The sequence below is a fragment of the Siniperca chuatsi genome, linkage group LG3, assembly GCF_020085105.1.
Source record: "Siniperca chuatsi isolate FFG_IHB_CAS linkage group LG3, ASM2008510v1, whole genome shotgun sequence".
In the NCBI taxonomy this organism is placed as follows: Eukaryota; Metazoa; Chordata; class Actinopteri; order Centrarchiformes; family Sinipercidae; genus Siniperca; species Siniperca chuatsi.
Window position 1 is genome coordinate 3004918 of NC_058044.1, and position 27737 is coordinate 3032654.

Genomic DNA, 27737 nt, shown 5'->3' on the forward strand with positions numbered 1-27737 from the left:
TCATGAGCTGCGGCAGATGAGGATTTCTACACATTCTCACGTTAATAAAAGAATCTGTTGGAAAACCCCACTGTGCAGCTGGTATAATACTGGGGTAAACATCTTATTTCACTGTGATATAAACAAATGACACTGTACTCACATACTCTTTACACTTACTGTAGCAGACTTTGTGATCCATTTAGCTTCCCGTACATCTTCAGTGCAGAAACCCTGATGCTGACGTTAGCGTCACTCTGCAGCCTGGAAAAATTTAAAACTCATATTTTTCTAAAACGATGCAAACTGAGCAGAGGGACAGAAAAAATAACAACCACCTCACAGCTCCACATGGATTTCAGTTCATAATTCTTCATATTAAAACTGTTTTTATTAATTTATTCTCTATTAAAATAAAATCAGAAGAAAATCAGAACACAGCAGAGGAAGCGAAAAATAAACATTATGGAATGTACTTCACCAAAGAAAATAAAAGCTCCAGTTGGTCCAACATGGGGGCTTTATTTCAACCACAGTCAAATAAAGCACCGCTTTTTATATACTCATATATATATAAAGATATTTATATATATATATTTATATAGTTTTCATATACACCTTCAGGCAATGACTAGAGAGGATTCTTTACAGAATCAAGTTTCTTGTGGTTCTCTTAATTTACAGGTAAACTTAGTTTCTGGATAATTAAACCACAGAAAAAGTCAAGGCAACTTTCTTTTGCCTTGTTCATAAAGTACAAAACTGGCACAGAGGACGACCATTTTTATACACAGTAAAAATGCAATAAAATTAAATTACATACAGAGGAGACAAAAGTTCTGTAAACCTTTCCCCGTTACAGCAAATAAAATCACTTTCCAAAACAAATTCAAATCAGTATAAAACACACAAAAAAAACAACAAAAACTTTTTTTTGCCCTTTGAAAAAAAAATGTGCTATAGCTTGTACGACTTTTTCTGTTTTTCTTCTTAATTTGTCAAACGAGGGGTCGGCTGTGCGTGGAGTCAGAGTTTTATAGAGCGAAACGACACGGCGGGAGCCACTGAAGCTGGAAAAACCGACCGACTGAACATCAGCAGAAGGCAACGAACAGCAGCACACAAACAGCAGAAGAAGAAGAAACCGAAAAACAGGAAAAAGTTTTTTCCTCCGACCAGAATTCGGATTTCCAAAAAGAAAAAGAAAAACAAAAAGTTCTTGTTAAAGATCTCATGGCGGCTGTCATTGATGATGTCATGAAGAGGGCGGGCCTTTAACGGACAGTTTGGTAACTATGGCGATGGTGGCTTCCACGGTCCTGTACAGCATGTCCAGCATGTCAGGTGGGGGGCCGGCGCTCGGAAACACCTGTGAGGAGGGGGCGTGGCTACTGCAGCCCTCTGGCCCCTCCCCCGCCAGCCCAAGGGCTGATGGGAAGACGCCATCCTCTGAGAGGGACGGGGCCGAGCTGCCGCTGTTCTTAGAGCCCGCCTCCTTCTCTTCCTTCGCCTCCTCTGATGCGGCAGACATCGCCTCACCCCTCCTCCCCTCCCGCTGCTCCGCCTCCTCCTCCTCCTCACCTGCCGCTACGTGTCGTGGCGGCTCAGGCTCCTCCCCCTGCGCAAACCCCTCCCCTGCCTCTTGCAGCAGGGAGGAGGAGGAGGAGGAGGAGAACGAGGAAGAGGATGACGAAGAGGCCTCCATCTTCTCCACTTTGGGGGAGGAGTCCAGGTTCCCAGAGGAGGTGGGGGCGGGGTCAGGAGAGGGCGGGTCCTGTTCGGTGCCCGGGTCGATCAGCGAAGAGGAGTCTCGTGTTTCTGTGTCCGAGGTGCTGGCGGGCGTCAGCGCCTCCTGGTGGTCGGGCTTCGGCTCGCTGCAGGAAGGGAGGGCCGAGGAGGAAGAGGTGGAGGCCACGCAGAGCGGCGCCGCTGCGTCACCGGCTCTGTCGTCATCACTGCTCACCCTCCGCCGCTTCACCGGGGTCGCCCCTTCATCCTCGGCTGACACACACACACACACACACACACACACACACAGGTCAGATAACTGGTGCTACTGTGAGAATAAATGATCAACATCTTGCTTCGCTGCTTAAAGTCAACTCTGTGATGAAGAGTGAAGGTTCAGTTCACCTAAATCAGAAGTTTTGGTTTCATTCGTGCAGGTTTTTAGTGGAGATTTTTGCCTCCACCCTCGTGTAATGGAGGTGAATGGCATTTAATTTGACCTGGATGACCTGCAATTTTCTGATGTTAAACTCAAACAAAAACTGAAGTTATTGTACTTGGCCCCAAACACCTCCGAGACACATTATCTAAAGATATAGTTGCTCTAGATGGCATTGCCCCGGCCTCCAGCAGCACCGTAAGGATCACGGCAGCGGCGGATGGCCGCCCACCATTGAGTCTGGTTCTGCTCGAGGTTTCTGCCTCTTAAAGAAAGTTTTTCCTTGCCACTGTTACCAAGTGCTTGCTCATGGTGGGATTTGTTGGGTCTCTGTAAATAATATTATAAAGAGTTCGGTCTAGACCTGCTCTGTAGGAAAAGTGCAGTGAGATAACTTCTGTTGTGAATTGGCGCTATATAAATAAAATTGAACTGAATTGAATTTGTGCTGCTTACAGCACTGAAACATTTACATTTTAAAAAAAAATGAACAGGAATGTGCTTGTTTCTGGATAATTCACAGCCTTTTGTTTGCTGTGTTTTCCTACTAATATTCAGTTGATAGTGAAAACTGTTCACAATAAGTTTAAGTGAACTGACCTTGTAACTGTTTTAATAAACGGTGCATAAAAGCTAAAGTTTAGAATCAAACTGATTTAAGTTCCAGCTACTGACTTCTGTTAAAATACTGTAAAATCTGGTTTGACTGGTCAAATATGGAAACTGTGTGTGAGCTCGACATTCTTTAAATCTTTCGGGACACCTTACATCATCATCCTGGCATCCCCTCTTAGGTGGTTTCACACCAGTTTACACCTTCAATCATGTGACTGCCGACTCTCACATGACTGACGTGTGTAGCTACATACATTACTCCCATGAAGTGCGAGAGCCTCCTCATAGCTCCAAAGCGAGAAGTGGCGTATTTAGCGTTTTACTGACAAAGCAACGACTGTTTGTATCAACAGTGGAGAAGTAGATGAAGCTGCAGGGGTGGTTTGAGAAGTCGGAGAAATGGGCGTTTGATGGAAACCCAAATTCATGGCTGAAACGTATCCAAACAGTTGTAACTGCTGTGAACCTTAGATGTGATACAGCTGCCTTTCTCTCCACAGGGCCGAGCTACAAACTTTTCAGAGCTACCTTTCAAGCCGTTTTTTTAGTGGACTACATGTAAACACACTCAAAGAAACTCCAATATGTAACTGGTGGTACAGTTTCCCAGCATGCATTAGATGATGAAACTGTAGATGAATAGTTTAGAGCAGGGGTGTCAAACTCAAATACACAGTGGGCCAAAAGTCGCTGGCCAACATTGAACAAATGAACCTTTTAACATGGACCCAAACAAGTTTTGCTTTAACACTGAATATGGAACCGTACAATAGACAGTCCCCAACAACATTATAGGGAAATGAAAATATTTGAATTGACATTTGCTTTGAACCAAATTTCAACGTAAAATATATTTATTTTTATATTATTTTTATGTTTTTTTTTTGTTTTCTATATGATGCAATTTCTTTTATAAAAAAATTTTTTTTAATATTTTTATTCTGACAAAAATATAGGGAAATTTTATAATTTATTAACTTTCTGTGCACAAGAATTACATCTGAACACCTATCTGGCACGCTAAAAGCAAACACTTTTCACTGAAACTCACCGTTTCATAGTGTCGTCTAATGTTTTACTCCTTAGTTAAAGCCATGTTGGCTCCACATACGAGACAAACAGGTGTGTCTTTTACACATGTAAACAGATATTCTGCCTCCAAAAAGCTCCTGTTTTCTGCCTCTCTTTTCGCCATTTTTGGGAAGGAGTAGCACGGTGACAGTTGTAGCATGAGGTCGCTATGACTACTGTCACAGAGGAGAGGGCGTTTCTGGGTCCTGTCATGATTGACGCGCCAAAACAACAGCAGAGCATTATGGGATTTGTAGTATTAGCAGTGAATGCGCTGTATAATACCGGCGGGCCAGCTCTAGTAGTCATTTGGTATTGCCTCGCGGGCCAGAGTTTGACACCTATGGTTTAGAGCTTCTGAAACAGCTAAATGTTTTTCAACTGTACGAGGAAGACGAGACGGGAATCAAACCAGCAATCTTCTTGCTGCTGGATGAAAAATGTGAAGGAGTCTGAAACTGTCTCTGTATGTGTATTTATACTTTGTAGGTGTGTGTGTGTGTGTGTTGTACCTTTGGCCTTGTGGTCTTTGGCCTCGAGCTCCAGCGTGCTGCGCTGCTGGACACAAACACGACAGCGATCCAGCAGCTCCTGCAGGGTGGGGCAGAGGGCCGGGTCGACGGCCTGAGGCGGCTGGACGGACAGCAGCAACACCAACACCCTCAGGTCCTGATCCACAGAGAGAGAGAGAGAGGGAGACAGGAGGAGAAACAGAGCAAAAAGATGACTTTTCAGTCTAAAACAGCAGATAAGAAGTACCGTTTGGTCTATGTGTGTGTTTGTGTGCGTGTTCGTACGGCGTTGAGCAGGCCGCTGGTCTTGCTGAGCTCCAGGCGGTGAGCTGCCAGTTCAGGCTGCAGGCTGCTCTGTTCGCTCAGCAGGTTCGTCACCAGAACACCGATCAGGTTGGAGCAGCTGGGACCAGACAGCACCTGGACCTACACACACACACACACACAAATGGTTGCTATGGCGCCATCATCAACACAGTTGTTCCCACCGATACAGACCGGACAACTGCTGTTTTTCTTCAACAAACACAAACTTGAGGCATCATAGCCAATCCCAGCTGTCATTAGGCGAGAGGCGGGACACACCCTGGACAGGTCGCCAGTCACTCACAGGGCTGACACATCACATTCACACCTACACCTTCATTTAAAGTCGCCAATTAACCTGCATGTCTTTGGACTGTGGGAGGAATCCGGAGCACCTGGAGGAACACATGCACCTTTTTGCTGTGAGGCTAACCACTGCACCACCGTGCCGCCCCACAAAATATAAATTGGAGAAAAACATCTAAAAGAAAGAAAGTAAGTTCCAGTACAGCTTTGTTTTTTTGTACCTTGTGCAGGAAGCAGGTGAGGAAGGAGTAGGCCACGTTGTTGTTGAGAAACGTCCTCTCGTCCATCAGGATACACTTGATGTACTCGCTGAAGGCCGGATCCTCACACAGCAGCTTCACACACGTTTTAGCCAGAACAGACTGAAAGAGCAGCAGCAACAGGAACAAATGAGTCAATGCAGTGCCGTTGTATATGTATTGTATAATAACATCAGAATCAGAAATACTTTATTGATCCCTGAAGGGAAACTCTTTGTTACAGCAGCTCGCCTTTACGTCAGTGCACACAGGAGAAAGTACTAGCAAAAAATATAATACAATACACTATAAAAACTATAAAAAAAACAGGTCAGAAAATAAATTAAGTACCAGGTGGGTATAAGTATAAAATAAATTAAGTGTGAAGTACCAAGTGGGTTTACCGGTATAATAATGCAATGTAATAATATAAGTAGTAAGTAGTATTGCAACAGCAGTAATGGAGGTATGAATAATAAATAGGAAAAAGCTAAATATTGCACATGAGTATTACACGGATATTGCACAATTATTCAAGTATAGCAGAGATGTTAATGATCAATGTCCAGTTTAGTGACTCAGGGTCATACAGACTGACACTTAGAGGGAGGAGTTAAAGAGTTTGATGGCCACAGCCAGGAATGACTTCCTGTGGCGCTCTGTGGTGCTTTTTGGGGGGAAACATGGCAGGATTTTTTAAATATAAATCTTACAGCATCCAAAGTTTACTGGAGGAGTTTAAAATGTGACGTACCTGCGACTGACAGAGCTCCGTCCACAGTTTAGGGAAGAGAGCGAGGTGAAGAGGAAGTCCTTCATACGCTATCAGCACACCTGAGAGAGCAAGCGAGAGAGTGTATGGTAGCATGTAAATATCTGAGTTTATGTGGAAATTCCTCTGTATATATGCAGACACGTTTTTATGAATGGTATATTTTCTATTCACACACACACACACACACACACACACACACAAAGATCACACGTACTTAGTTTGACAAGTGTGTCGGTGAATTTTTCGCAGTTGATGGCGACGCGACACAGCAGGTGGATGAACTGGTGGTAGGACAGGAAGTAATCCATCTGCATCCGGTCGTACACCTCGTCTTTACCCTAAGAGACACACACACACACACACACACACACACAGTTTACCACCAACATCAAGCCTCTGCAGGTTCTAAAGAGCCAAAGTGTTTTTAGTTTTAAGTCTGTTTTAAATTTTGTTTAATTTCAAAATGCAGGAAAAGGAAGGAAGGAAGTAGGGCTGCAGCAAACAAACAAAGTTATTTTCATTAGCGATTAATCTGCCAATTATTCTCTTGATTAACTGGTCTTCAAACGTCTTCAAATGTTGTGGTTTGTCTATCAACAGATGTTCAGTTTAAGATGATATAAAACAGAGAAAAAGCAGAATATCCTCTAATTGGAAAAACTGGAACTTTTTCTTGATTATCAAAATAGTTACTCGATTAATTGATTAGTTGACCGATCATTTCAGCTCTAGAAGGAAGTGAAGTTTAACTGATTTAAATTTCTGAGAGAACAAGCAGCGCAAATAAACCTGTTGATACATAATGAAATACATAACACCTGGTTTAACAGGTGACGTGACAGAGCGGCAGGTCATGTGACAGAGGTGTGTCAGGTGAACGTACCTTGCTGCTCTCCACCATGGAGGGCAGCAGACACATGTTGAGCTCTGGTCTCGGAGGTCGGATGTTGTTCTTGGCCCCCATCAGCTTGATGTTCTCTCTGCAGGGCAGGTAGGGGCCGAACGACACTGTGGACACGAACACACAGTGACTAAAACTGCACGACGACCAACAAATCTGCAGCACGGTGAGTTTACAACCTATCAAGCTTTAAAAGTAATTTGTTTTTATCTGAAATTATTAACATCCCTGATGTATGCTGCACATTTACTTTTTACATCAGGATACTGTGCAACATTTTAAGATTCCAATTAAAATACTGTTGCTTAAGGTTTTTGTCTTTGACTGTTTGCTGCACTTCAGTTATTCTGCCGTAATCAGGTGTGGTCACTGTACAGAGAAAGCCTTCTTGTAAAAAATAATAAAAATAAAATAAATAAATAAACAATAAGAAATCTGATGGCCACAGGGGCCAAAATGCATTACAGTGTCAGAAAGCATCTCAGAGTTTTTTAAACTTCTTATAGTGAAAAACCAAATAAGTGCTTTTTAAACTATTTCAGAGGCATGTAGATCTGTTTTCTTCCCAATAAAATTAGGATGTATGAAATGTAGGAAAGGTGATGAAGAGGATGAGGAGCAGAGGACTCACTGGGGATGTTGCTGTGGTGGTAGGTGCAGTGGTTGTGCTGCAGGAAGGGGACCAGAGTGTGCAGGAAGTCGTGTGGACTCAGCAGAACGAGTTCCTTCAGCACATCTGCAGGAAGCAGAACAAAGAGCACAAAACATTACAGACAATCATATTTATATTTTCCTACATAAGGCAGCTGCTCAGTTTTCTCTATCAAAGAATTTAGCTCCTGTGCAATATTTAGTTTTCCTATTTATTGATATTGATATTATTCATACCTCCATTACTGCTGTGCAATATCCACCGTCTCATAATAAGCTACACTTAACTCGACAGTACATGCACTACTACTTATTACTTATATTATTACATTGTACTAATTATACCATATTATCATCATCAACCGGTAAACCCACTTGGTACTTCACACTTATTTTATCTTATACTTATACCCACCTGGTACTTAATTTATTTTCTGACCTGTTTTTATAGTGTATTGTATTATATTTTTTACTAGTACTTTCTCCTGTGTGCACTGACATAAAGGCGAGCTGCTGTAACAAAGAGTTTCCCTTCGGGGATCAATAAAGTATTTCTGATTCTGATTCTGAATGTACAAAACCTCTGTTCTGTATAGTGGAATGTAATAAAGTGTGTGTGTGTGTGTTACCCAGGCAGGCGTTGCGGAGCTCAGGGCGGGCTGTAGGAGTTGAGGAGTGTGAGCAGCTTGTGGGCAAAGTCGATCCTCTCCTGCCACTGGATCAGAGCCTGCTTCACATCTGGACGACAAGCGAGAGAAACATCTGCTCAGAACAAACACCTCTCACACTACTGCATATCTTAGTCTTAACATCAGATAAGATAAACCTTAACTGATCCCCACAGGGGAAATTCAGGAGTTGCAGCAGCACAAGGACAGAAATAAGTAGATAAATAGAGAAAAGTAAACAAAAAGTATTAGAAGTACATAAAATAAAAATAAAGACAGAAATAAAACTAGAAACACCCAGAAATATAGCGCAGAATATAAAATATAATAAATAATACATTCTTATTCTGTCTACTGTAAAGATTTTTTCCTCTTCTCAGTGGCAGCGAGGCGGTCTGACCTTTGCGCTGCAGGTACGGCCGGGTGGCTTTGAGGACAGACAGGAAGATGGAGAGCAGCTCCACCAGGTCTCCAGTGACGTGACACGCCGTCGCCTCGTGGTACATCATGTGCAGAGTGTTGAAGGACTGCAGAGCACAGACAGCATCCTGTTATTTACTAGATCAACAACTGTAGAAACCTATTTTCCCTCATGGACTGCAACCAGTTTCTTATTATTTATCATTTAATTTTTTTTACCAGTGTTGCTGTTGACTTCTTCACGATCTATCCAAATCATTCAGCTTAATTAAAACTCTTGAGAATTGTCTTTTCTGCTCTAAGGTGTACTAGGTAGTACATGTTTAGTGATGAACAGGAAAAGGTGCATTGTTTTGTTTATAATGAATATAAATGTCCAAATTCTCTCCTCAAAATTTCTTTCTTTCTTAATGTCTCTTTTTTGTGTGCTTTGGTTGTTTGTCTCGTTATTTTGAATATTAAGCTGATCTGAAATTAAATTATCATTTAATTTCAACATTTGAGGAGATCCTGATCCTGATCGCACCTCAGTCATAAGGATGAGTCCTCTGTTGAAGACCACCAGCAGTCGGTCCTCGTCGTTCTCCAGCAGAACCCTGAAGGCACTGAGAGAACAACAAAACCAGGTGTTAGCATTCAGATAATATAAGCTCCTGAAGGCAAATATTGTACCAATATTTTGTCTCTAAATTTGACTTCCAAACCATCACAAAGACTCAATATTTTAAAGGTTATTCTCATTAGGGCCGAAAGAAACAGCATTTAGATCATTACCAGATATTAAAGCCACTTTCTCATATGTATCTGAACCAGACTACACTTATATGTTAGCGTATGTAAGTTTCACAGTATAATTTCCACAATAAACGAGTGTGTGTGTGTGTGTGTGTGTGTGTGTGTGTGTCCTAACCTGATGAGCGTGGTCCAGCAGGAGCGACCGTCCAGGCAGCGCAGGTAGCAGCTAATGGTGGTTTTCTTGAACTGTTTGACGTCCTCCAGCTCTTCTTCTCTCATGTCGGCTCGCTGCGCCACAAAAAGCTGCATCAGGTTGAACAGCTCCTCCACCGCCTGCAGGGGGCAGCACACACACACACACACACACACACACACACACACACACACACACACACACACACACACACACACACACACACACAGCAGAGATGACACATGTTTATAAAATATATTTGTATCTTACAATATGGCTAGATTCTAAATTTACTTTTCAGACTCACACTGATGACTACTTGTCTATCATTTATGTTTTATTTTGAATGCTGGATCACAAACTCATTGCTGTAATTCATATATGGATGGACCTCACTGAGAACATGGATTAAGATTCATTATGTACCTTTTCATCTTTAAAGCTTATCTTCAGTGTCCACAGAGTTTGTTCTAAACTTGGCAAAACTTCTATTCTGCACCCTTGGCTTGGAATAATTTAAAGATACACTTCATTTGGAAACAATTCCTCCATATCAGCCATCCAAACACCACATTCAAAACATGTTTATGAAGAATATTTTAAATAGTTAAGCTCTCCTTTATGCCTCACATGTCCTATTTTATTATTTATGATATTCAGGTGTCCAGCACAATTCATGTTTCATGTGGCTATGTGTAAACTACTCTACGCTCCCATTTTTGCAGGGTCTCTCTTGTGAAAGATATTCTATCTGAAAAAACTTCCTGGTTAAATGAAGGCTGAATAAATAAATATTTTTTGTCTCAGATTTTTTTGGAGTATGTGTACATTTTTGTAATTGGATTTTCTAATTAGATTGATTTATTTTATTTATTTGATCTGTTTTGGATTTGTTCTTGTTTAATGCCATGTTGTCTGTTGTGGACCTGCCTTGAAAACAAAATAACACATCTCCAGGGGTTTATCTTGTGAATTAATCTGAATTTGAAACAAACAAAACAAAACCAAACAACTGACATGGACAGTTTTTTGGAAGAAATTGAATGTTAAAATATTATTCTGAAGTACTACTTTGAAAGTGTGCGCCCTCATTTGTAAGCTTGATCCCTGTGAGCTGTGAAACAATCTAACATGCATCACCAAGAACTCAAAATCTATACCACTGCACAGGAAATAAAACATAACCAAAGTGCTAAAACTAATAGAAAGTTCCATGCAGTGTCTAAAGCCTGCTTTATCCACACAACTATCATAAAAACACATTTCAGCTGAAGCTGATCTGAAAACAGACGCCCCACTCACCCCGGGGTACTGGCTGGCGTGCGGCGTCAGGTTCTTGAAGGCCCACTGGATGTTCTGGTGCGAGGCGAGCTGGCGGGTGAAGGCGGGCGACTGCTCGCAGCACATGCGCAGGATGCCGTAGTAGGCGGGCAGCATGCCGCGGTTGAAGAGCACCACCTCCTGGTCGTCGTGGTCGGCCAGGATGTAGTTGAAGGCGATGTTCTTGGTCACCACGGGGTTCTGCACCACCAGGCGGACGTTCTCCGGACAGTCCACGCACATGTTGTACCAGAAGGAAAGCAGCGCCTGCTTGTTGTGGTTGGTGGCGATGGCCGGCTCTGACAGTTTGGGCTGAAGACGGAGAGGAGAACAACACGGCTAAAGCTTCAGACGTGGGACTATTGTTCTTAGTAGAGCTGCAACTAACAATTATAATGTCGTTAGAAGGACAGTATAAGTGTGTATTAATGTACAGTATTTGTCTCTTATGAAGACATATTTTATATTATTACAACTGTGTTTTACTGTATTGTCAGTCATTATCTGTTTATACACCAGCCTCTATTTATGGGTTAGGAGGAGTTATAGTTTATTGACGAATACATTAATAAATACTTCAAAATGTCCTACAATCCCACGACAACCGAGCAAACTCCATCTGCTGCTGAAGATCATGTGATGCGATAGAAAGCTCCAGAACGGCTACAAAATGGACCTTGCGGTGAGACTGTTTTCTGTTTCCAAGGTCAACTTAATTTCTTTCCACTTTTCTAAAATCTTTGGATTAAACTTTAAAGCTAGGGTAGGTAATGTATTTCAGAAGCGTGTTTGTTATATTTGTTGAAATTCTGTTTACATCCCGACAGCAAATCAATAAATCAAATTCTCTGGGGGGGAAAAAAATTTAAATTAAAAAATCCGGTATCTGTGGCTGTCTCAGGCCTGTAATAAGGCTTCCTGCCTGTCTACCTGCATGCTCTCTGCCTGTGCACTCATTGTGCATGAAAATGTGTTTCGAAGGAGTGACTTTGGAGGGAGGCCTTAAGGGGGGGTGGGTGGGATTTTTTCAGTTGGATACCTTCAAAAATCTATCCTCAGTTGGAGAATTTAGCAGCAAAGGCAAGTACACAAAGAAAATAATAAGAAAAATAATAAAATAATACACTTTAGAAGCATCTTTTGGTTCTGATAAGAGAAACAAGAATAAAGAAATGAATGTACCTGGAAGAGGTTCCAGAGGTCCATAAAGTATCCAGAGAACATGAGTTTCTCGGTCTTGGAGATGAGGCAGTAGGTCATGAAGCTGAAGTACTGCACCAGCTTGGTGGTGCCATGAACGCTGGCATCCACGTAGAGCTTGGCGCGTCCCAGTAGCCCCAGCAGCAGGTTGTAGACCTGGTGGAGGACCACGGTGGTGTCGGGCGACAGCGGCAGCTCACGGGTCGGCAGGTGGAGGGAGCGCGTGGAGCGAAACATCTGGCGGAAAGAGTTGCTGGGGATGAGGGAGACGAGGAGGTACGCCGCCGCTGGAGGGAGGAGACACAGCTGCTGTTAGGATCAGGAACGAACTGCAGACTTGTAACGGCTAAGACAGAGTAACAAGTACTACAAGTAGTTGCAGGTCAGGTTATGTTGTATTTTGGTTATATTTAGTTTTTTACACTAACAGGCCATCTTGTTCTTTGGATTTTAATTATTAATGAATATGTGTTGCACCTAGAAAAACGTAAGGCTACTATAGCAAAATGCTAATTTGTTCAAGGTTTGATGTATTCATCCATAAAAACATGGATATTACAGCGCTCTTATCCTTATTAATGGTGATTAGGAAAGCATACATGGACACGGAAAAGTTGAAAACCGATTCAGTAAAGATAGAGTGCATTGCAACAATGTGACGGTTGTTTAAACTATGGTATATGTAAAGATCCATTTATCTCATTTCATTTTTTCTCATCTTTTTACTCTTATGTTTGTCTTATATGAACTACAGGTCTAAAATACAGTAAAACACTGGAAGTTAATCCAAAGTAAAAAAGAAAAAAGGCTTATAATTTACATAAGTTGTTGAAAACCCCCCGCAAACATTTAAAGTGTTTTTTTGTAGGGAAATGTCCTGCTATATAAAAAAATGAAAAAACCAGAACACAAAGCAGAGTCATGTTTAGAATACCTCAGAGTGCATTATGGGTCTCATACCACAGCTACTTACCAAAGGAAAAATATAGAAGCTCTGTTCAAATCATCAACACATGTTTAAACCTTTATTCATATACAGAAAATTAAAAACACTGCAGCATTTGATTCTGCAGAATGTTGAGGCTCTTACATGTGCGGACTCGGGGGTAGTTGTGGGCCAGCAGGAAGCGCTCTACCCAGTTCTCCATGTTCTGCAGGACCCAGCTGTGGGCCAGCTTGTTCCTGGGAGTCTGAACAGCCAGCCAGTCCAGACACTGAGACGGGTTGTACTCGATCACCTGACAGGAAGAACACGAACATACATGAAGGCCTGTCTGTATGAAGATAAAAATTAAACCCCCTGCCATTAATCTGTTGGTTGACATTTTCACACAAGATGATCTGCACCTGCTGACTGGATGGACACAACAGAGTAAGAAGAAAGTCCACATGAACTAAAGTCGGCACTCTTCAATTTACCTTAAATGAATCCATTCTGAAGTTGAGAAAACCACCTTTTAATGCACTTTATGGACTTAAATAATATTTAATAATCCACCAGAAAACTTCCATCTTCTCAGGTGTTTAAATATCACATTCAAGAAATGTTTCATGAGCAATGTAAATGTTTTGAAACAGGCAAGTTAATTATTCATTGTTCATTTGTGCCTTTTTTTGATCTTTAGTGAGCTGCATGGGTTCTTTGTAAATTTGTCTTTTCTGTCAATTTATTTTTAATTTTTTATGCAGCCATTTTGGCCAGGTCTCTCCAGTAATAAGACACATTTTCTCTTAAGAAACGTTCCTTGGTAAAGGATAAAATCAAAAGAAAAAAATAAACTTGATCCATTACTGTGATCAAGTATTTGTAGTCGCATACAACATAAGGTAAAGCAAAACAGATGAACCTAATTTCATTGGTTAAAGGAAACACTGAAAATAATTACATACAACTGAAGTTAATAGCTTTATTTTAAATATGTTACCATTTAAAAAAAAAAGAGAGATATAAAACTTGAAAAATGTTCAGAAGTCGAACAGTAAATTGGATTTCAGGGCCAGTGACACTAGCTGAAGTTATTTACCTCCCAGATCCTCTGGAGGATGTAGGAGGCGAAGGAGGGCATCCCCGGTGGTCCGCCCGCAAACTCCATCAACATCGTCAGCAGCTTGAAGAAAGGATTGGCAGCCTTTATGAAAAACAAAACAAAACTGTCAATGAAGCACATGCAGAGCTACTTCCTATACACCCATATCTTAGATTAGCTAGTGTCAGAATTAGTATGACTGCAACAGTAATAACTAAGAAGAAGAATAAGCTTAAAACTGCATGAGGTAGGGGTCCTCGTGATCCCACAGAGAAGCTAAATAATACAAAAATTAATAAAAAGAAACAATTAACAGTTAGACAGATATGTCCAAACCTGGGAAAACAAAAACAAATATATCCGCATGGCTTTTATTCTTTTCTCTGTAGCTGTTAAGCACTTTGTACTCAAACCGGCTTTATTCATAGCGCTGAAAACACAACAGAGTTGATCCGAAGTCTCATCTCTGTCCTGCTTACCTCAGGGGTCAGCTTTGCGATGGAGGTGAAGAGCATCGACACGATCTGCACACAGATTAGATAAGTCAGGGGGAGAATTATACATCCAATGTTAGAAAAAGTATTTGTACTGCTTGCTGCAAATACTGTTTGTTTAGTTGTTGCCGATTTCAAAAACCAAAGTAGCAAAATGTAACAGATTTTTCTATTCACCCAAACTTTTCCCTGAAATTTCTCTTTGAATAGGATCAAAGTTTTAAAACAACAAGATAACATTATATCCATTTCCTCTTTTCCTCTTTATAATACACAATATCACACACGTCTATGGAGATCAGTTTGACATGTTTGGTATCTTAGGAAAACTTGAGAATCAAAAATTAACTGTTTGAAGAATTTTTAACCGACTTAATGCCAGGCCTTATTCAAACACCAGAGATTTGAACATTATGTTACAATCATGTTATTTTTTTAATGTTTGTGATAAACCTACATGCTCGGCCAGGCGGTTGTTATAGCGACAGAGGCTGAAGATGAGGTTGCAGGTTTGTCTGATGTTGATGCCATCTCTGATGTGCTGGAAGAGGAAGGGGAAGCCTTTCCCTCCGGTCAGTGCCGCCATGTCGCTCTGGGACAGAGTCAGATGTCTGGAGAGCAGAAAGAGAAAGAAAGAGTTGTCCGAATCCTCAAACTCATTAAAGAGAACACTTTTTTGTTCCATCATACAGACGCCCTGTAGTCGTACCTCTCAGAGCGAGACTGCTCCACCAGCAGAGCGATGAGGGCGATCATCTTCTCCAGAGCTGCAGGCCGATACTTCTCCTCCGCCAGAGACAAGATGTCTTCCTCCTCGTCCTCCTCCTCTCCCTCCTCCTCCGACAGCACCTCCACCTGAGGCTGAGGGAGGACGGTCATCATTTACTCTTCCTTCTTATAATCATGTTACCTACATGTCATCTATCACTAAATATGCAGTATTGTTAATCTACAAGAGGGCTACAGGCTCAATTGTCACATTTAACAAGAAATAAAAAAAGTAGGAAGTACCATTCAGATAGAAATATTGTAAATAAATATAGTGAGTTGTGAAACACACATAAAGCAATCAGTGTGTAAACTTACATTCTCAGGGCCTTTTGTTCCCATGTAGAAATGCACCATGATGGAAATGGCTTGTAGTGACAACAAGAACTGACTCTGGAGACACAGAAAAGATGAATGACTTGAAAAAGATTAATTATGTTTTAACAACAAATGCTTAAAAAAAGAAATTACATTACATGTATAAATAATTTAATCCTATTTTCAAAGAAGAAAAAAAAAGAAACAGCTTTTGTGGTAATTCAGAAACAATAATGTCATTACATACTGAAGTTTGTCCAGCAAACTTCACAGCTTACAACACTGCAGCGCATTAGTTTACCCAACATTATATTAAGAGTAACAGTGGTGCAGAGCCTATTCAAATATTATTTTGTTCAACTACAAAACACCATCCTGCTGGTGTGCTTGTGCAAATGTGAAGATGCTGAAAAAAATGCTTATATGTATGCTTTATATCTAAAAACATGAATATAACCTAATAAACAAATGTTACTTTTAATAATAACCTCTCACTCACTTGATTAAATTCCCTTGTCTGTTATCTGTGTGTGGACTGATACTAGATCAGAGGCAACAGGACTCAAGGAAGTCAACTGTTTGGCTTGAAGATGTTTCTTAACTCATCTAACAGGCTTGAGACTCTCAACACTTTCCCACCAGTTAGTAAACCTGATGAAGCCTTTGGATGACAAACATCATTTAGACTAAAGGATCAAATTGGGTGTAGAAGTTCAGACCGACCTCCTCCTCTCCCATCTTGGCGAACTCGTAGAGAAAGGCGAAGTACTCAGTCAGGTGTTTGCTGTGGGGCTTGACGCCATGTTCCATGATGGACAGGAGGGTCTTAACGAAGCGAGTGACGCAGGATCGGCTGCCGATGTCCTCCACCGGACCGTCCATGTCGTCAGAGCTGAGACAGGAAAAAGCAAGAGGGAAAGTTGTTTTTAGGGCAGGTTAAAACTGAACATGATACAGGTGGTGTTTGCTTTGCCACTGAGCCAGTCTGACACATTTTAACTATAAACTGCTGCCTTGAATGCATTTTCTAATCTTTCTCGTCTCTGCCGAGCTCTGTGTGCGTGTCAGTGATGTGGAGCCACAAGTCTTTCTCAGAGTCCAGAGAGACAGAGACACTGAGTGACACACGGCTCCTGTTTGGATCTCTGTCGCCATCTGATATCACAGACACATCACGGACTGTTTGTACTGCACACCTCTAATGGCACAATTAAACTGACGTGAAAACAACTTCTAAAAAAATTTAAATTAAGTTCTTTCAAGTGTACTTCTTTGGGCTGGGGAAGAGAGGCTGCAATGAGTCTTGGCATCTAATTTTAAAAGTTGGGTTCAAATTCAAATTTATTCAATGGAAGTACAATAAAAACATGCAGAACTACAAACACAAACAACATTTCAAAAATCTGGTGTAAACAACTTTTTTAGAATATTAAAAACATTTGAAGGGAGGGTCAAAGTCAAAAAAGAATGTCTCCATTACTTTTTGAGTGCAAAGAACAATAATTTTAAATCTAAATATCAAGCAGCTTGTGTGTTTTGATTTTCTTCAGGACTAAGAACAAAAACTAGTGTTAAACATTGATCGGCCAGGGCTGCCAATCCGACCAATCAGGTGTGACATACCCGTCCTCCATGCCGGGCTGCAGATAGAGGTGAGCGTGGACCGGACGCAGCCGCTGGATGACATGAATACACAACCTCTGGAACATCTGGAAGAATGTAGAAGGCAGAAGTGAGACTATATGAAGGTGGAACTTCAATCACTTTAGTCATTAAAACTTTAATCATTAAATACCTGTGGAGAAACACTAAGTCAATAGGAACGAAAAATGGAAACATTACAATGAAATCATATTTGATAAATAACTCACTTGTCTGACAATCTGATTGGGGCACTTTATGAGGATCTGCATCGGCCACCAGTTGTCATCAGCCATTCGATCCAAAAACCACTGAAACAGAGAAAAACAGTTAATCAGCGATCACGTAAACAAACACAGAATGAGTTTCTATACTGTATCTGCTTCCTTGGATAAAATCAATAGAACGTAAGAGCTATATTCAAACACCGCATATGAGATGTACCAAAACAACAAAAACCCACGACACTGAGGTAAAATAATAGTTAAAGCTGTGATCCAACCTCGCAGGCGGCCTGGCTGTTGTTGAACTGTTTGGTCAGGAGTTCAATCCACTGCAGCATGGTGGGCTGGAGGTGACAGAGCCGGACGGAAACAGTCAGTTCTGTACAGGCTTCCAGCAGTTAGAAATGAAATGTCCTACAATAAGGTGAGGGTGCATTACCTTCTCCTTGGAGTGAATAAAAGTCTCAAGGACAAATGATGTGCTGAGCTGCAAAGAAAACAACATTTACAGTAAGTAAATTAACTTTTATGTCTCTCGTGTGATTTATGGCTGTTCAGGAACTGAATTTCAAAAGAAACACATGAAAGCACTTTGACAATTGACTTGTGTTTGTATTGACCAAGTGGCAGAAATATGTTTTCCAAGCAGGAGTTTGACATTAACATAGCACATGGGTCACTAAGGTGGGCACAAACATTTACCTTCAGTTCAATCTAGGGCTGCAACAAACTTATTAAGTAGCCGATTATATACTCATTCGGTTAATTTGGACTATGAAATGCCCATCACATTTTCCTATACACCAAGATGACATATTTAGTTGGTTTTGTCCAAACAACCAAAAGCCAAAGACATTTAGTTTACAATGACGTGAAAAAGAAAGGTTTTGGTATTTTTGCAAAATTGTTGTCGATTAATTTTCTGGTGATCTACTTATTAGCTCTAATTCTAACAACGCAGGTTCAAATCGGTCAGTGAAGCCTTTATTTTTATTATTAAAGAAGCATTTTCGGCTTTCTTAAGTACCATACTCATGTTTAATTGTCAAATAAAATGTAAATGCTCATTTCCCCCTCAACCTTCTTTTAGTGTTGTAAAACGTTAAACTGGCAGTAAAGGTATAAAATGCTTGAACGTGTAATATTTCTGAAATATCTCTCACCTTAGCAGTCATGAGGGAGACGGCTTTAGGGTCTGGTAGAGTGCTGGGGATGCTGCTGCAGAGCTGCCACATGAAACTGAAAAAAGCAAGTAACAAATAAGCAAACAAGGAAGGTGAGTGGTGATTATAAAGACTGACAAGGGTTCATCAGTTCATTCTGTCAAAATAAGATACCCACCCAAAGTAGGTGTGTTCAAATATATTTTTATCCTGGAGAAACTGCATGTTGTCGTGCCAAATCCACTGAAAGAGACACAGACATGTAAATTTAAGATTTTTTGGGGGTTTTTTGTAATAATTTTTTCGGCATTTCTGCTTTATTTGATAGTCACAGTAGAGAGAGACAGGAAAGGCAGGGGAGAGAGAGAGAGGATGGCATGCAGCAAAGGGCCTGGGCTGCTGCGGTAACGACTCAGCCTTGATACAGGTGCGCGCTGTACCAGGTGAGCTACCGGGGCGCCCTAAATTTAAGATTTAAAATGTAAATATTAATGCACTTACATAAGTTAAACTTAAAAAAGCAGACCCACAGTACCTCCAGCAGATCAGGAGAGACGTCAAAACTAAAGTCCTTCCCGTTCTCCTCCTCCAGCTCCACTCTCTTATAGAAGAGCATGTAGGCACTGTGTGTCTGCAAGTTCAATCAACACGTCATTATTACCTTCTGGACAATATGTGTTAAATGAAAAACAGAATCAGATGAAAAAAATGTAAAAACCAGGCAGGAAACTGTCTTGACCTTCTCAAAAGAGAAATCCATGAACTTGTCCGTGACGGAGTCGTAGGTTTTAGTCTGAAAGAAAGACTAATGTCAGCGAAATCCAAAGTGACAGATGAATTAATGTTTTATTTTCCTCTGACTGCAGCTCGTACCGTCATTTCTCCACCGAAGCACTCGGAGGCCAGCTGGGCCGAGTCGAAGGGCTTCACCTCCGCATCGTTGAACAAGTACCTGCAAGAATGTTAAGTGTTGTTTTTAAATGCAACTACATGTTTGAGCAACCTGAATCTGAAACTTTCAAAACTTATTAAAGTCTTTAAAATGAATCATTATTTCCACTTTAACATGCTTCTGCCCTCACCACTTGTTGTTCTTGTAGGCATGTGGGTTGACGATGTCTCTAATGAAGCTGTAGTAATGGCCGCCGTCTGCTGTGCCCGTGTGTACTGTGACTCCGATGAGGTCGTACTCGTAGCTCTCCGTGACCTTTGCCTCGCCCTCTTCCCGAAAACCTGCAGCACACGACAGACACTGCTCAGAACTTCATCCAAATTATAGCCACACCAGAAATTTACTGCAAATGTAAATAAATCTGTTCCAAAACACAGACTTTTCAGTAACTTTTTCTTCTCATTAATATTTTTGTCATTTGTAAAATCAAGCCTGAGTGTATTCAGTGTTTGTGAGGTTTGGACGAACCCTCTTTGCGCTCTCCTTTGCCCATGAGGAAGTCCTCGGTGTAGGGCGTCATGTCGAGGCGCAGGGGGAAGGAGAAGTGGGTGTTGACCTTCTCCTTCATCATCGTCACCATGTTGAAGGTGTATCGCATGGTGTTGAAACTCAGGATCCGTGGCAGCTTTTTGAAACAAGCTCTGTGGGAGGAGAGACGAAAGATGGCGTCGGACAGTGTGATGGAGGGAGATTAAAGGATTTATCACACAGCTTTGAATAGAGAATCAGAAATACTTTATTGATCCCCGAGGGGAAACTCTTTTGCTACAGCAGCTCACTGTCACGTCAGTGCACACAGGAATAGAAGTACTAAGCAAAAAATATAATACACTATAATACAGGTGAGATAAATTAAGTACCAAGTGGGTATAAGTATAAAACTAAAATAAGTGTGAAGTACAAAGTGGGTTTACCGGTTGATGATGATAATACAGTATAAAGTAATAGTGCATGAACTGTCAAGTTAAGTGTAGCTTATTAAAATGATTATGAGATGGTGGATATTGCACAGCAGTGATATAAGTATGAATAAATATCAATAAACAGGGAATTTTAAACTGAAAAGAGTATATTGCACAGGAGTATTAACACAGAATATTGCACAATTATGTCAAGTATTGCAGAGATGTTAATGATCAATGTCCAGTTTAATGACTTAGGGTCATATAGAAACTTAGAGGGAAATGTATCCAATTGCAATATTTCTACAGGAGGCTTTTACAGTTGGTTTTTTTTCATGCTACTTTAACTAAACAGATCCATGTATTTAGATTTATTCCGACCTTTTCTCTGCGCGGACCTTCTTGCCACACTGGGAGCAGGTGTACATGTTGTCGCCCTCCAGAGTGTCCTTGATGGTCACCTCATCCAGAGATTCCTGAATAAAGACAACAACCGCAGAAAGAAACAGTTAAGAACTTTGCAGAATATTATGTGTGATAAGTGTGAAAACGGCTTGATAAATGTATACGAGTATTTCGGGGCTGATGCATTTTGTATACTCACGTAGATGTTCTTCATATCCGCCACTTGACATCTGACTGTGTAAAACTCCTCTGCAGTCTGACTGACGTGGTCACAGTCCTGCAGGACAGACGGCACAAAGCGTCACTCAAACTGTCACACAGACAGTCAAGAACCGAAATTTTAAATTCACCACTAAGTCAGCTTTCTAACTCTTGAATTAAACTACTTTAACCTCTGCACTAAATTTGGAAAATGCATTCTGAAGATATGAAGTAAATACTTCATGTAGAGTCAAGTCATCAAGCTTGTTATGATTTAGTATAAAGTTCTTTAAAAAAAGACCAATTATAACCTAAATTCAACATCAGAGCCAATATTCTTTATTATCACTGATTATAATATAATAAAATAATTAAAAATTTTGTTTATTAAAAGTAATTTTAAGTCTCAGAAATACTTTAAAGGGTAAATAAAATAGAGCAACGAGTATATAAAAAAGGAAAATGCACAAAATAATTAAAGCAGGTGTTAAACAGGATACAATTCAAGTTAAATCAAAGATACGAGGTGTGCTTGGAGCTTGACAGCTTCTTTCTGGTCCTCAGAATATTTTATATTACAAAATATATTATAAATATGATGTTCATGTATTATATATAATCTTAATTTTTAAATTCAATATTCCTGGTTTCAAATCAAATTCCTCTCCTCAAACTCACCAGGGAGACCACGTTGTTGGTGATGACGCCTCCAAACAGAGTCTTCACTGTGTTTTTCTATAAGAATAGACAAATAAGACACATTAATCAATACGGTTGATTCACATTTTTATTCAAAATTAATTTAAATATCAGGGTTTTTTATGACCAACTCCTGTCATTATTGGGTGATTCTGTAATCAGGACATTTGTTGTTGGGGTTTTATTTATTACACAGTGTCGAATTCAGAAAGATTAGGAATAGAACATTTCCAAATCATCAGTTCTTGTCAGATCTTTGCAAAAAAAAATTTTAATTGTAAAATACAAATTTCCAACTTTTACAACTTATGTAAAATGGCTGGACAGAAATAAAATTCACCCTGAGAAAATTGTACAGTATGTTTCTGTCTCTCAGAGAGGGGTTGTTATTGGTGTGGCTTGTGTAAAGTTGTGTGTTTTTACCAGCTCCTGGGACATCTCCTCGATCTTGGTGATGAGGTCGGTGAAGAACTCGGTCATGTCCTTCTGCTCCCCAGTGTTGAGAGGCTGTTTGTCCATAGTGTACGTTTTACAGAACGGCCGGGGGTTGTAAGCTTTCCTCTCACTCTCCTGAACAGACAAAACATTGGACAAGAGGAGGAGGAGGAGGGGAAATGGCAGGTTCAGATGATGTAATAGTTGTGTGGTTTCACAACATAGTCATCAAACCGTCTGCAGAGCGTCACAAACTACAAAGGTAAAGAAACTTTAAACTAACAACCTTTACAAGAGAGAAACAACATGCTGCATGTGACTTTATGGACAGATGCTTTTGATGTTAACATCTAATCTAATTTTTTCCTCCACGTGCGAGTGCAGGCTGTTTTCTTTGGTCTTCCTGTTTGTGCTTTTTAACCAACAACTGCTTCAAAATGGGTCTCTGACAAAAACTAATGAATTAGTAATTGAACTCGAATCTAGGGCAGCCGTTTGCACATCTGTTCAAATGAATTTGACATACAAATTCAGATGTTAAAATATTATTAAATAGTAATTTTGTTTGAGATCAGGCTGCACTTTCACAAATCTACAAGATGATGAAAAAAATAAAATAAAATGTCACATTTTTGGTTGTTTTCTTTTACTTCGTTCTCTGTGACGTTACTATCAAAAGCAGAGGATGATTATAAGGACAGTCGGAGGTATAAATGTAAAACTCACCATGAGATATGTGAACATCTTCTGCAGTTCCAGCAGTGTGGTCTTGTGTTTGATATCCTCAGCGTACTGCGCGCACACACACACACACACACACACACACAATAAGAATCTACACTCTGTTTTGAATTTGATTGACGCTTTAACGATGTGCTGTGCCCCAGTTTCGTCTTGCAGGTACGGACCTTGGCAGTGAAGACGGCCTGGCGGGCCTCAGGGATCATGTAGAGCTGCTGGATGGTGGAGGCCAGGTAACAGGTTGCTCCCAGGTTAGTCAGACCCACGAAGCGGCACTCGGCTCGAACGTCGTCGTGGGGCCAGTAGTCCCACTTGTACGGGGCGTGAGAGGCTAGAGAAAGAATATCAGAAGGAAGCTTTTAATAATTTTGCAATTTTTTTGAAGACCTTGTGGTGTACCTGGTGGCAGTTTTGCCTAGTGGTATTTTCAGAAAAATATATTTCTGTTAAACCTACACTAATCAGTATTTCTGACATTAACTCATACTAAGTGTAATGTGAAGGAGGTTGTTTGCAGTAATGAACACGCAGAGATATATCACCAACTCTGCTGCCTAATGGAGATTTTCAGCCATTTTAGCTCATTGTTGTAGTTTTAAAGCACATTTACTGTATAGTTAATTTACTGTATCGGCTGTCCCAGTCTCTCCAGCATTGATCCCACCAGAGGGACAATGTCTCACAGAAACAGACTGGATTCACTGTAGCAAAGCTCAAATTGAGTCAGATCATCATCCCAAAGGACTTCTGACACAGAGTGTAGCTTGCAGACGAGATATAATAAGAGATTCCTACTATAATAATAAAGTGATTCAGGTGGCCAGAAAAACAACTCCAAATAAAGTATAATGTTGCTTTGTGTCTAGTGGATGTGTAGATAGTACATGTTTTATAAGCTGGTGTTATTTTTAAGTTTTTATGCCACCTAGTGGCCAAAAGTGCAGCTTTAAAGGGTAATTTATTCTGAAGTAAAAATTAACTCTGGCTCTAAAATCCTAAACATTTGTATTTAATTGAGGTGATTATCAGTAATACCAGTTAGCATTTGGATGCAGTATTCCCATTCTTTAAAATCCATAAGGTTTTGGTTTCTGCTGCTGAATACATGCCACGGATACAAGACCTATGGTCTAATGTTGAGCGATGAAACACCACAATATTTACTGAATTCTTTCCCAAACTTGTGGTCGTCTGATATGGAAATAGGGTTGCAACAAAATTGCTGAGAAGAGATAAGATAATATAAAGTCAATTTAAATCAGATTAATTTTTTAACAGTTTCATTTAAATTATAAAACGTGAAAATGTGGGGAAAAATTAATTGCTTGAATTATGTTGCATCTCCCTTGAACTTCACGACCCTTGAACCTAGATGTACACAAGACTGCAAGTTGACGCGTTCTGTTATTGTTATATATATATATATATATATATATATATATATAGTACAATTGTGTTTGTACGAGGAAGTCTTCCTGTGATGGGCAGTAAAACGGCGAGCCAGCAAGTTAGCAAAGTAGACAGATTTTTTCATGGAGATGCCCCGTCCACATCAATAAGTGAACAATTTGCTGAATATCAACCTTCAAAATGTTCACAAAGTTACAATTAACATTCCTTCAGTATAAATTTATGATCACCACTGAGTAAACAAGTAATTATCCAAATGCCTCTTGTGCAGTAATGTGTTGTTTGTGGAAAAGAGGAAACCAAACAAACTTGAAAGACACTTTCAGAGAATACACATAAAATACATCGGCAGGCCGAAATCTTGATTTGAAAGAAAACGTGATGAGCTGAGCAGGCAGTGGATGCACTTTAGAGAGGCCATAACTTTTCCCTGCCAATATCCAATAGCAAAGAAATGTCTATTTTAAATAGATGGGTTATGAAAACTTTCAGACCTAAAAGAAGCTGAATTTTGAATTTTCTGTCTGAAGTCAAAACATGTTGGAAACATTTAAATTACCATATTGTTTTTGTGTGCTGCTAGCTGTTTAAAAAGTGAAGTAGCCAGTTTTTTTCACCTTGCATGTGCTGTGACATGACCCAGTTGTGGAGCAGCCGGTAGTTCTCCACTGAGCCCTTCACCGTCTCCACCAGCAGGTCGTAGGCGGCAGCCCGGGCAGCGTGGGACTTGCATTTGGGCTGAGCGCGGTCGGCCAGGCTGGGCAGGAGGAAGAGGAGGTTGTGGACGTCCCGCAGGAACTCCTGACCCTCGCGGGAGAACTTGAAGGGAGGCTTGTGTTTGAGGACGCTGGTGGCGAGACGCAGGAGGCCGGTCAGCCCGTCGTCCTCGATCGCCCCGTCCTGCTGGTCCAGGATCTCACGGCTGGAGGAGAGAGGAACCAAGAGGTCACGGCGGGCTGGTGTTAAACGTCCACACTGAACAACATGCTCTACAGTTCACCAGAAGTCAGTTAGTTTCTTATACAGCCGATCACAAAGCTTGTTGGTTGAGAAACGTTTGCCACAGCTCATCACATCAGAGTTCTGCGCTTCCATGTCAGCCAAAATCTAAACTTTACAGTCCTTTACATCCTTTATCTGAAAGGCTGCGAAGAAATAATATGTTTAGAGGCGACTTAAGCTCATTGGTGCTGAACATAATTACATGTAAAAGTCCGACAAGTCAAGAAACACGTGCAGTCAGACAATAAGCCAACTGTTTAACCAGATTATCTACACCACTTTATTTGGCAACAACTTTTTTTTAGTGACATGGTTGGATTCCCAGATATGGCCCATTAACTTGGTGTGGACAATGTTATTTTTACCAATAGATAGCCAAAACTATGAAAATAAGACCCAAGTTGTAACTAACCATGATAAACCTTTAAATCAATGTAATATAAAATGTTAAACGTCTAATAAGTGTTTTATGAACTGTTTCTGGATAAGATTTTAAATGCAACCAACACAAAGTTTTAATGTCCACAATGTGGAAATTTGCCATTGTGTTCAGGATAACAACAAATGACATGAAACATATTACATAAAAAAAAAAAAAAAAACATACACCAAAAGAATAAGCAGCACAAACCCTTCTCAAAAAAGAAAATATGTTCAAAAGTTTCACTAAAAGGTGGAACACCTGCAGGCGGTCGATACAACAAAATATCAACCCAGTTACAATTCACTGTATATAAGACTCCTGTAGTCAGTGTACGACTGTCTGACCTCCTGATGCAGTCGGCGAGGTGTCGGGCGAGAGCGTCCAGGTCCAGCAGCGTGGTCTGCATCGAGCCGGCCAGCGACAGAGAGGGAGAGACCTTCTGTGAGTTCAAACAGACCAATACTAGCAACAGTTCAATAAAACATCACAACAATACTACCAGCTGTTCAATAAACTGAATCTATCAACCGACTACAGATCAGTTCTCACCTGGCTGGCGTCTTTAACGTGGATGTTGTCGATGAGTTTACAGAGCAGCCAGAAGTATTCCTTACAGCCCGTCCTTAACAGAGGCTCCTCTTCATAGTCCTCCACCTGCAAATACACGTTACCATCAAACTCCATTATTACGCACTCAGTAGCATCTTTAAAAATTGAAGTAAAATCATTAACATCTGAGTCAGAGTTTGATAAAGGATGGGACATTTTGTCTTGAACTTCGGCAGGTAACCACCAATCACCTGCTGCACTGAGTATTTGTCTGTGTGCCTGCTGGGATCCTGAAGAGGAGCTTTCTGCTGAGATATGGACACTTGCTGAAATTTGAATTTGAACTGAGATAAGGACTCATTCATAGGGGTTGAACGGTGGGTTTCATATTGATCACTTATTGTATAATATACTGTGGTCAACTTCAAATTTTTGTGTTTTTTGTTGTTAGTTATTGCTACTCCAAGGGTATTGAAAGACATCGGTCCTTTGTAGGGTAACTAAAACCATAATCTTTGTGAGACCTTGACTCTGACTGGCATCCCGGCTCCTAGTCAAACAGCTACAACCCTGCCGCCCTGGTTTCACACTATTGCAGTGATCTACACGTGGTAGTCACGCAGCAAGAAATGCAGCAATGCACCAACAAAGACAGGGAAGAAGAAGACTGCAAGCTAGTAAACACAGATGCAAACAATACATGAGGTAAAATGTTCAAAACAATAAGCTTTGCAAATGTTTTATGAGGAAGGAAATGCATTCAACATATTTGTTGGACCTCAAGGATTCACACAATGTGTTGGTGAGTAACATTGAATGTAAACGCAAGTTCTGTTTGTTTACAAGAAACCTCCACAGGGCGCCTGTATTCAGAGCGTGTCCCGTTCTCTCCAGCATGAATCCCACCAGAGGGAAAATGGCTCACAGAAACAAACTGGTTTCACTGTAGCAAAGCTCAAATTGAGTCAAATCATTGTCCCTGAAGACTATTGACACAGAGTGTAGCTTGCAGATGAGTTTCCTGTCGGCGTGAGTGTGTGCGAGTGTGTGAGACCCACCCTCAGCGGTTTGAGTGCCTGTGCGTCAGGCAGGAACTTGAGGAGCGTGGAGGCGGCGAGCAGCAGGAAGGATCTGTTGATGGACTCTCCTCCCTCCAAACCCGAGAGAGAGAGCTTGTAGAGGCCGTTACAAGCCTCGTGTCTCACAGCCGGCTGAAAGAACAACAACAAGTCACACACTGATAAAAAAAAAAACTAAGTAAACCTGCTCTTGTGCATCAAATCACACGCTCCTTAGTCATAAATAAAACATCTGATTTAGAGGA

At 40.7% G+C, this 27737-nt stretch overlaps 1 protein-coding gene across 1 annotated transcript in view; it reads right to left on the minus strand.

The window, feature by feature from the left end:
- Window positions 1-335: 335 nt before the first annotated feature.
- The window catches only part of usp34 (ubiquitin specific peptidase 34), a 69026-nt gene continuing 41624 nt past the window's right edge, over window positions 336-27737 (minus strand). Inside the window, 43 exon segments of the mRNA XM_044189501.1 lie at window positions 336-1980; window positions 4345-4501; window positions 4630-4770; window positions 5178-5318; window positions 5950-6029; window positions 6185-6308; window positions 6854-6978; window positions 7503-7607; window positions 8152-8176; window positions 8178-8260; window positions 8591-8717; window positions 9137-9215; window positions 9521-9678; window positions 10841-11170; window positions 12041-12345; window positions 13149-13296; window positions 14083-14187; window positions 14565-14609; window positions 15037-15190; window positions 15289-15440; window positions 15666-15740; window positions 16389-16557; window positions 17289-17374; window positions 17537-17617; window positions 17809-17874; window positions 17970-18017; window positions 18694-18769; window positions 18872-18936; window positions 19229-19324; window positions 19433-19486; window positions 19567-19645; window positions 19776-19926; window positions 20114-20286; window positions 20929-21023; window positions 21152-21229; window positions 21832-21888; window positions 22276-22422; window positions 23014-23079; window positions 23196-23359; window positions 25056-25360; window positions 26209-26264; window positions 26414-26518; window positions 27472-27624. Of these exon segments, the coding sequence (XP_044045436.1) occupies window positions 1235-1980; window positions 4345-4501; window positions 4630-4770; window positions 5178-5318; window positions 5950-6029; window positions 6185-6308; window positions 6854-6978; window positions 7503-7607; window positions 8152-8176; window positions 8178-8260; window positions 8591-8717; window positions 9137-9215; window positions 9521-9678; window positions 10841-11170; window positions 12041-12345; window positions 13149-13296; window positions 14083-14187; window positions 14565-14609; window positions 15037-15190; window positions 15289-15440; window positions 15666-15740; window positions 16389-16557; window positions 17289-17374; window positions 17537-17617; window positions 17809-17874; window positions 17970-18017; window positions 18694-18769; window positions 18872-18936; window positions 19229-19324; window positions 19433-19486; window positions 19567-19645; window positions 19776-19926; window positions 20114-20286; window positions 20929-21023; window positions 21152-21229; window positions 21832-21888; window positions 22276-22422; window positions 23014-23079; window positions 23196-23359; window positions 25056-25360; window positions 26209-26264; window positions 26414-26518; window positions 27472-27624 (5775 nt within the window). The 3' untranslated portion in view covers window positions 336-1234.